The sequence below is a fragment of the Leuciscus leuciscus genome (assembly GCF_965113295.1).
Source record: "Leuciscus leuciscus genome assembly, chromosome: 7".
Lineage (NCBI taxonomy): Eukaryota > Metazoa > Chordata > Actinopteri > Cypriniformes > Leuciscidae > Leuciscus > Leuciscus leuciscus.
Genome location: NC_138731.1, coordinates 35,645,071 through 35,655,340, shown reverse-complemented (window position 1 = coordinate 35,655,340; position 10,270 = coordinate 35,645,071). Strand labels below are relative to the sequence as shown.

Sequence of the window (10,270 nt, the reverse complement as noted above, 5' to 3'; positions counted from 1 at the left end):
AAATAGCACTCAACAACTTGATGTATTTGGAAATTTAATATTACACAACAAGAGGCACGCAATCAAAAACATCCAATCAGAACTTTTTCTCCATGTCTTAGGCAAAGTACTGCATTAAAGTATATTCTATGGAAATAATTCGGCTACAATAAAATGGATACATATAAAAAATATAACCAGTGTACAAAGACAGTCAGAGTACATGCACTCCCCAATAAAATTAAATGTCTAAACTATTTAGAAGAGCTCTCTTACTAAATGAAACCATTCAGTTTTCCAGTCGAATTAAACTTGAAAGAAAACAATCATCCACCATCTGTAACACCATCAGACTTTGATGCTCAAAATACCTAATCAATTAAGAAAAACAGTCATGTGTAAGGATATGGATATGATCTTTTACCAAAAGCAATTAATCTTACAGAAAACATCACACAATTTACTAAAAGAAAATAAAGCATTAAGTTCTTCCCTCAAATTATCATTTCACTTTTTTTTTTTCAATTTCTGGAGCAGTAATTATTGATTAAATATTTATAATGCAGGTATCACGTGATATTTGAATGATAAATAACATCCTAAAAATCCTCTGAGGGAGTATGAGATCCATACAAGGTCTTTTAATCAGTTTGTAATCTTTAAAACTGCATTCAGAGGCAATTCATAGAAAGGACAGTACATTTGTAATTTTACAAACAAGAACACAAACATGATTCTGTCACAAAAGTTGTGCTGATAGTCATCAGGGACCATAGGAATGAGTAAACCGAAATGGCAGCAAATATTCTTAAATCGTGTTGCACTCTCTCTATATACGTACTACACTCCAAGAAATGTGCACGGCAAAATGCACAACTTAAAATATACAAACTATTTACAACATGTAAAAACAAAGGAACATTACAGGAATGTTTAGGCACATAAAATAAACTAATCAAAAGCACAGAAAATCTCTTTGACACCCAGAACATGCTGACAATGAAAAAACACACAGGACTCTTAATGGGCCTCATTCACAAAACATGAGCAGAACAAATCTGTGTAAATTGTTCATACAACCATTCAACAATTTACATAAGAATGTTTTTTTTGTTTTTTGTTTTTAAATGATTTACAAAGAAAACCAATGAGTGTACAGCTTGGCATGATACTACTATTATAAATCATAAACCTAAGATTAATCAAGATACAGTTATGGGGGAAAGCAGGTACATTTTCATAAACAATCTGAGAAAACAGAAACAAAGCTTTTAATTTACATGATTAGTTAAGATAACATAGAGATATGTGCAATAAACAAATGTTATGTGTACATATACATATTAGTTCAATTGTACCAAACATTACACTTTATTTTTTGTTCTATATTATTCTAATAAGTAACAGCGAGTGATGCAAAGACATATTTGCTAATGAATAGGTGTTTTGAGACCAAGAAAAAGCATAGAAATATGATCTCAGGCCATACATTCTTAAATCATCTTTCTTGATTTCACTCAAGACTGATATAGATTATATCAGATTTGTACATTATAAAGAGGGAAGGTGGGAATTGAAAAGTGCTTTAAAACAATAAAAAAAAACGGCCAATGAGCTCAACATCCTATTTAATGGGTAATATTTATCAGATCATGAGTAAATCTAGAATCTCAAGAAAACAGATTGTGAACAAATGAAATCAAAGTGATGAAATGCACTAACCGTTGAGTCAAGAACTAAATCATTCACAATGATAACAAATGAAAAAGTGCATATCTGTTAGTGCTGTTGCCCTGGACAATTGCTAAAACGGCATCCCCAAAATGTGGGATATGTGAAAACACCTCTACAAATGCCTTGTTCTCCATGTCCACCTCAAATCTGATTAGCAAGACCGTCTCTAACGGTTCAATCTATTGTTTTGATCCAATAACCTTAGGAGAAATGTGCACAAACATTTTTTCTTTTCGTGATTATATAATCTTATTAAATATGGGCTAGGTCCATATGACTATACCTGCAGATTGCTCTAAACAAAATAGACTGTGTCTTGGAGAGAATCTTTCAGGGAGCAGTGAATGCGAAAAAAATTATATATATATATATATTTAAAAAAACATTTCAACATAATTAAATGTACAAAAAGATTAAATACATTTAGCTTACAGCGACAGGGGCAAGCAATGTTACTTGTAATTAATGTAATAGTACATTAAATCACAAAGAGGAACAACCCAGAGGTAAGTGCCTTACTCAAGTCAAGGGCATCAAAGTAAGGTCCTTTTCAGTACCTCTCCAGGCAACATGTTACAAAACTAATTGAAAACAAAACAAACTGATTGTAATGCTAGGTTAAGGTAGTTTCTATAGACCTATATTATTAGGTCAGTCCTTTGAGTCTGTTGCTCCAGCAGAACAGCTGAACACTAACAAGAGGCCAAATCAGAATTGATTTTTGTAAAATATTCTCTTGGGGAAGCCACATTAACCCAATAATTTGGACTTGGATGCTTGATTTTAGAATGCACAGGCTAACTAATTTGGCAAGCCAAAGTGCATTATCGAGCACTACATTTGTACAGTCATGGTCAAAAGTTGTGTCAGTGATATAAATGTTGTGTTTCGCAAAGTTTTCTGCTTCAGTTGTTGTGGTGTTGATACACATTGTTTCTAGATTATTGCGATCAGATGCATTTAAAAATTATTACAAAAGGCTTTATTGGCCAAAGGATAAGAACCTTAAGCCAAACTTCACTGTTTTTTTTTGGTCTTGGCACAAAATGACCAGCTAACATTGTTTCACTAATCATATCAGCACATGGGAAAGTGTGAACAAAAACTAGTGAGGTAAAATCGCTCTATCATTCTGACTGGATTATAAGAGCAGACTGATTGTTATAAAAGGAGGATAAAAGTGCATCAAATCATTGTGTTCTTGTGTTAGCAATAGTTACCTCCAAAGAAAGACGTGCCGCCATCATCGCTTTGCATCAAAATGGCCTTACATTTCTGCAAAGAACATTGCACCAGAAAGAACCACTTACCGGATCATCAAGACCTTCAAGGAGAGAGGTTCAACTGCAGTTAGGAAGGCTTCAGGATGTCCCAGAGAGTCCAGCAAGCGTCAGGACAGTCTCCTCCTTAGGTGTCAGCTACGAATCATCTCATTACTAGTGCAGAGCTTGCTCAGTATTGGCAACAAGTGGGTGTGAGTGAATCTGCATGCACAGTGAGGCGAAGACTTTTGGACAAAGGCCTGGTGTCAAGAAGGGCAGCAATGAATTCACTTCTCTCCACGAAAACCATCAATGACAGACTGAAATTCTGCAGGCAGTACAAGGATTGGACCGCAGAAGATTGGTGCAAAGTTGTTTTCTCAGGTGAAGCCCCCTTCCGACTGTTTGGGACATTTTGTAAATCGATTGTTCGGAAAAGAAAAGGTAAACACTACTGTGAGTCCTGTGTCATGCCAACAGTGAAGCATCCATGTGTGGGGTAGCTTTTCATCCAAGGGAGTGGGCTCTCTCATAATTATGGCCAAAAACACTGCCAGGAATAAACATCGGTATTAAAACATCCTGCAAGAGCAACTACTCCCAACAACCAAGGAGCTATTTGTTGATGATCCGTGCATTTTCTTGTATGATGGAGCACAATGTCACAAGGCAAGAGTGATAATGAAGTGGCTCAGAGATCATTAGATTGAAATTTTGGATCTGTGGCCAGGCAACTCCTCAGATCTTAATCCCATAGAGAACCTGTGGTCAATCCTCAAAAGGCAAGTGGACAAGCAAAGGCCCACATTGTTATCAGCTCTGAGCACTAATAAGGCAAGAATGGATAACCATCAGTCAGGATTTGGCCAGAGCGAATTCCAGAAGTTATAAAGAAGGGTCATCACTGGAAATAATGACTCTTTGCATATATTGAATGTTTTTACCAATTAAAGCCTTTAAAACTTATGAAATGCTTTTCCAGTAAACCATAGAAACGTGAAAAAATTATTACAAAATACTGAAGCAGCAAACTTTGCAAAACACGAGATTTGTCACTGCCAATTCGTTTGACCATGGCTGTTATACACAAATAATGCAATGACACATAAAAAAGTATTCCATAGTCTCCAATAGAAGTGCTGATAATGAAATCGAACATGTGTATCACTACTTTAATTCTCACACATGCATGATTGCTTAAAGATGGAAAATCATAAGTATTTGCACAGAGATCACATTGCCCTCACTGACAGAATTATAAAGTGCCTTTAAAATGCTTCAAATCATTAAAAGCTCGTTTAGCCAAAGGTTTGGCTGCTTGTAGCATCCGGAGATGAAGTTAGTTGAGTTCTTGTTTCATTAACAAGAGAGAACTCTGGAAAGTCTGTTCCTCCATGACCTCTCAAGCTAACTTGTCCACTTGCAATGCTAAACTGTGAGGATATTCCAGATCGTGAGCTCGGGAATTGAGATCGAAAGTTCTGGTCGAAAGTAGCAATTTGAAATGTCTGACTGATGCTTTGCGCGTCTGTCTTTTTGGGAGAGGTTACTTGGTCGAGGAAGTCCTCCGTCGGTGAAACTGAGGAAGGGTTTGTCTCGTCACCTGAAAAGGAAAAGGAGTGTTGGGAATCTACTAAAAGGCTAAAGTTAGGTTTCTCCAATGTGGATCTCAATGGAGAGTTCATGCTTGGTCTGAACCGGGATGGGGAAGTGAACTGCTTCTCTGTGGAAAACAAAGGCTGGCCAGCGAGACTGGCACTGTCATTTACAAACGTAAGACTCTGGTTGTTCAGGTATGTGTCATTCTGACTGGTCCTTTCCAGAGCTTGCTGGAGAAACTTGGAATACTCATGCAGAAGGCTGGCCTTCTCAGCCGGAGGCGCTTGTGAGCTGGTTCCCAAAGCCTCGTTGGGACTGCTTTCATCAGAAGAGTTGATAGAGATGCTGGATGTGACCTCGGTGTCCGCCACACTGAAGGAAATCTCTGCTTGCCCATTGGCCTTATTGGAGTAGTGATCGAGAAGCGTCTGCAGGACCTCGTCTGGAAGGACATTCTTCTCGCTATTGGACTTGATTTCCACGTTCAGTGTCTGAGTCTCAGAGAGGATTGTGGCGGGTACGGTCTCATCAACGACGCTCGCAGCTGCCTGAGTGACGGAGGGCTGCGACACGATGCTGCTCACGTTAAGAGCATAGTCTCGACTAGTGTTGGCCATGGCCGCCTGGAGGTATCGTTTCTTCTTAAGAAACTGCATGGCGTCGTCATAGTTTGTGCTGCTCCCGGTTGGTTTTGCCTGTCCTCCTTGTAGAGTGTCAACCGACTCCATGTCAGGATTTGTCTCGACATCTAATAGGCCTTTGTTGTCCACAATCTCAAACGTGTATCTCGTTACTTTGCTCTCTTCGAATGAGGACAAGGGAGAGAGACTCTGGGACGGTTCTAGAGCCTGTTGTTTCAAACCTCTCCTGCTGGCGATTTTCTTCAGCACTAGTTTCGGAGGACTAATTATCTCATCATTAGACTCCTCCCCTGCAAGATGCCTGTTACCAGGCGGGGAATCAGGGAGCTCAACGGAATAATCTGTAACTACATACTCGTCCTTCACCTTGGTGGCTACAGCGTAAAGAGGAAGACACTCACTTTTGGCAAGTTGGTCTTCCGTCTTCTCCTCGTTATCAGCTTCAACCCCTTTGTCAATAGTGGGACTTGTGAGCAAGACCCGACTTTTATCAGATGTCTTCTGACGTTTCTTCTTGGGAAGGGTACATTCCTTGGCAGGAAAAGAGAAGCCCAAGCTCTCTGGGGTGCGAAGAGGGCCATCTTTGGCAGCTGCTTTCTGCACCTTCCTGTCCTTATTCTCATGGCACATTCGTCTGTGCTTCAGTACTCTGTCAGTTCTGGAGAAAAACTGTTAGGAAAAATATATAACATATTTTTCAGTCTGTATAATGCATGCTAACATTTTAATTGCCTAGTATAGAATCTGATTTGTCTTGGACTGCCCTTACCTGATGGCAGTAGTCACACTGGTAAGGTTTCTCCCCACTGTGTGTCCTCTTATGTCTCTCCATGTGGTATTTCTGAATAAATTTCATTCCACACTCATCACAGCGAAATGGTTTTTCTCCTAAAGGGGAGACATATCAGGCTTTTTATACACAATATAAAAGAACAATTTAGGCAAGTCAAGTAGGTCTATTTTTCCCCCTGTCAAAGTATGCCTAGACTTGTTTTCTCAGTGTATAAAGATGTACCACAAAATAGGGATGTGCAATGGACCACATTTATAAATAGATCATCGACTCTGAAGATTTCACTCTACATGTCTAACAATACCTTGGAGATAAATATAAATGGCATTTCTTTTTTGCCACTGGTGTAATGTTTTTAATCCCTTTCTGCTTACCTGTGTGGATTTTCTCATGTCTCTGAAGCAGGTACTTCTGAATAAAGCGCATGTCACATTGATTGCACTGGAAAGGCTTTTCACCTGCAAAAAAAAGTATATTTTTGTACACCGTTTTGTTCTTTTATATGTCAATTATTCCCACAGGACCAAGACATTACACCACTTACCAGTGTGAATGAAGACATGTCTTTGTAAATGGTAGTTTGTCCGAAAAACAGCATTGCAGTGCTCACAGACATGAGTTTTTGGGTTCTGGTGCCCAAGGGAGCCATCTTCATTAATAGTGAGAATCTATCAAGATGGAATACAGTTCAAAACTACTTTATCTTTCATGCCTGTGCTCCTTTGGAGCATCAGGTGTCCTCATATGTCCATTACACTGTATGGCTAACCAATACCATAAAAAAAATAACATTAGCCTTTAAATTAGTTCTGCACCACTGTTTTGTACTGTAACATATCCCACACTTAAAGTACTAATAGCATATTGTTTCTTTATCAGTTGCATCTCAGATGCATTATATTAAACCTTTGCAGGCGAGCGCTGCTTTCTCTTCTTTTTTTTGTGACAGTCGGATGGGTCCCTCCCCGGTTTCTTCTCCTTTTTATTCAGAATCAGTGAGTCAGGTACTTTCATCTCCTGCTTTATATTAACCTAACAAAAGAAGCAGCAACAACAAAAATCATTAATTTAATTTAAGTGCTCTTAAAAAAATAAAAGTAAAAAATTAGATAGATAGATAGATAGATAGATAGATAGATAGATAGATAGATAGATAGATAGATAGATAGATAGATAGATAGATAGATAGATAGATAGATAGATAGATAGATAGATAGATAGATAGAGACAGACAGACAAAGCTTGAACGGCTGTACACTTACTGGCATGTTGAGTGTATAATGTAGTTTATGGGAGATTCGCTGTGAGAAAGCTGGTTCATCCTGTCCATCATTTTTCACTGTCTCCTCATGCACCATCAGGTCATCATGGGATATCAGATCATGTGAGGTCAGGCCTCCACCTGCCAGGTCTTCATCATCATCATCATCGTCGTCGTCATCATCCTCTGCCAAAAGGGGATGATTAGCCAAGCTCCGTTCCCCAAGTGTCATATCCAAACTGCCTCTTCTTCCGCTTCCATCCACCCTTGAGGGTCCCAAACCTCTGGATGAGTGGTGAAGTCCCACAGGGCCACATTTCATAAGCATCCCCTCCAGCTTGTCATCAATGTTCATCGCTGAACGCTGAGCAGTTGAGCTGAAGCAACAGGAAGAGACAGGACCAACATAGGGATTCCAATCAGCAGTCAACACAGTTGTGTTCACAGCACTTCCCCTCCGTCGACCGGACTGAGAGAAACAACAAGCTTAAGTTTTAAGGGGGGGAAAAAATTGCAAAAAATGTCCCCCTGTTGACAAGCAGCAGCAAAACCTGATGGTCCACGTTCTCCAGCATGTTTTGAGAAAATAGAAATATGTGACCTTTTCAAAATATATATTTTTTTTTCAGGTTTAAGTGAAAAAAAGAATGGATATTTTTTAATGTGGTCTTAAACTTTTGGTCCCCAATGTTGGTCTAACTTGTATGCACAATCAAGCAAAAAACATTTTTATCGCCTGCTAGGCAGAGAAGAAATGATAATAAACCCAATCTGACTTGACATGTCGTGAACAGTCATTGTCAGAATTTTCACTGGAGCATAAACTAATTTAATAGGAAGCATTCTTGCATTTTATGTCAGATTCACATTTTGATTTAAGAACAATTAAGAAACAGAAAATATTATCGATCTAACTGTACTGACACTATCGGATGAAAACAAAAACTTGAACTAAATGTAGCTGAATAATCTTATTCTGTAGAGCTCTTTTATAGATAAATTGAAGTTGTTTCTTAATAATTGAAGAACTTTACAACATTGACACTGTTATTGAACTGAATTGAGCTGAATAATGAATGACACTATGTTCTTCTGCAGTGAAGAGCTGCTTTATAGCTGAAATTGAAGTTTATTATTAGATGTTTAACGCGAAGAAGGAAAAAACAGAATAGTAGCTAAATATGCATCTGGCATGTCAATCATCAACCTAGACTAAATAAATTAGAAATAGGAACTGGATCAACGTATGATTTAAATGGTCCAAAATGAGTTTAAGCTTTGTGCATACAAACTTATTCTGATATGTAAAAACTACAAAATTAACTGAAAGTATGACTGTTTACAGTGACACTCAAGCACAACACGGGGTTGCCTGTTGGCAGGCAATGTCACAGATACAGCCGAATTTCATTTGGCATGAGGTTAATAAGACTACTGAATTGTAATAATGGCTTAATGTATTTCATTATATTAATGTAGCGTTTAAAATCGGCCTTATCTCCATCTCTATGCTGCCATTTCATCACGCACACAGAGACCGGACTGCAAACATTTTCACGGCTGATTGTCACGCAGACCCTCGCGAATGAAGAGTATACGTACCGCATGTGTTGTCAGTGAAGCGCTGGCGGCGGGTTCGAGACGCTCATGACGTGTTTGTCAAACTTTACTGCGATGCTGCGGCTAGCATGAAAGGCTAGCGAGCTACATTCCATCTGCAGCTGCGCAGCGGTGCATTGTGGGATAGCAGCGGACCCGCTCTAATGAGACTGACGGGTCCGGGTTTGCTTACTGTTACAGTAAGCAAAACTGTTTGAAATATATTTAACGCAATGTAATACATGTAGCTAATAATAAAGGTTTATGTTAATATATAAATGTATGTATTTATAATCGCATCAACATTTCTCTCGCCCTAGTGTCTAAAACTAAGTTATTAACTCTCTACTGTAGCTACTAGAGTAAGATTGAGAAGAAGAAAAAAAACCTTCCTGAACTTTCAACTGTTCAGACATAAAATTAATTCCTCTATTTATTTTGTAACATCTGTTCAATTTCATATTCACTTTATTTAAGGCCTATGTAACGCATTTTATAGCATAAACAAACTTTAACGAACTATTCAACCTTAATAAAAAAATAAAAAAATTTTTTTAATTTAATATCAACACTCCCAGTTTCTGTTATTACAAAGTCTGAAAACTGCCAGTACTGTAATAATTAGAAATGCCATAGGAAATATCATATAATAGGGGGAAAAAATGAATATTGTAAAGGACAATGGGGGACCTTTGAGTGAAAAAAGATGGGAACCATTGCCCTAAAATCATCTTGAAGAGGTAAAAAAATTTTTATTTGTGGTATTGACTCAATTTGTAAACAAGACACTTGATAAAGACAGAAGACAGATAGTGTTCACTTGTTTAGCTTGTGTCAAACCGTCATGTCTTGCAAATTCAAACAAAACCAAGCGTCTGACCATGTCACTTGTATTCAGATAGGTCTGTGAGGTCAAGTTTTTAGGCTATAACACACCACTAGAGGGAAGCATTACAACCCAGAAACAAATAGAGAAGCAGATTCCTCCTGAGAAAATGGCTGAGGCAGCATTACTGGAATTTTGTCCGTTTAAATGATTATTTTTACCATTTTCAGCAGTACACTCTGCTGACATCTTAAGTTAAAGGTGTTGTCTTATTTTTTAAATACGGTAACACTTTAGTTATTAACTATTAACTAGTTGCCTATTAGCATGCATATTACTAGGATAATGGCTGCTTATTAGTACTTATAAAGCACATATTTATGCTTTATTCTGCATGACCATATTCTACATTCCACAATCCTACCCAATACCTAAACTTAACTACATTACTAACTATCAATAAGCAGTAATTATGAGTTTGAGGCATAACATGGTTACATTTTACATTTTAATTAAAGGGGACAAAAGACAAGACAGTAAATATGACACTCAAGACATATGAAAACACAAGCCAAA

General features: G+C 37.9%; 1 protein-coding gene across 2 annotated transcripts; it reads right to left on the bottom strand.

Moving 5' to 3' along the window:
* Positions 1 to 21: 21 nt before the first annotated feature.
* On the bottom strand, positions 22 to 9,030 carry znf148 (zinc finger protein 148). Of its 2 annotated transcripts, none has more exons than XM_082174557.1 (7): positions 8,872 to 9,030; positions 7,271 to 7,738; positions 6,915 to 7,040; positions 6,553 to 6,676; positions 6,383 to 6,466; positions 5,985 to 6,103; positions 22 to 5,884 (listed from the first exon to the last, which is right to left on the bottom strand). In XM_082174557.1, exons 2-7 carry the CDS (start codon positions 7,622 to 7,624, stop codon positions 4,274 to 4,276), a joined length of 2,418 nt encoding a protein of 805 aa, XP_082030683.1. In that variant the 5' UTR covers positions 7,625 to 7,738; positions 8,872 to 9,030; the 3' UTR covers positions 22 to 4,273. The 2 variants fall into 2 exon arrangements, with proteins under 2 accessions (XP_082030683.1, XP_082030682.1); XM_082174556.1 differs by having other exon boundaries at positions 7,271 to 7,646; positions 8,872 to 9,008.
* Between the last annotated feature and the right edge of the window lie 1,240 nt (positions 9,031 to 10,270).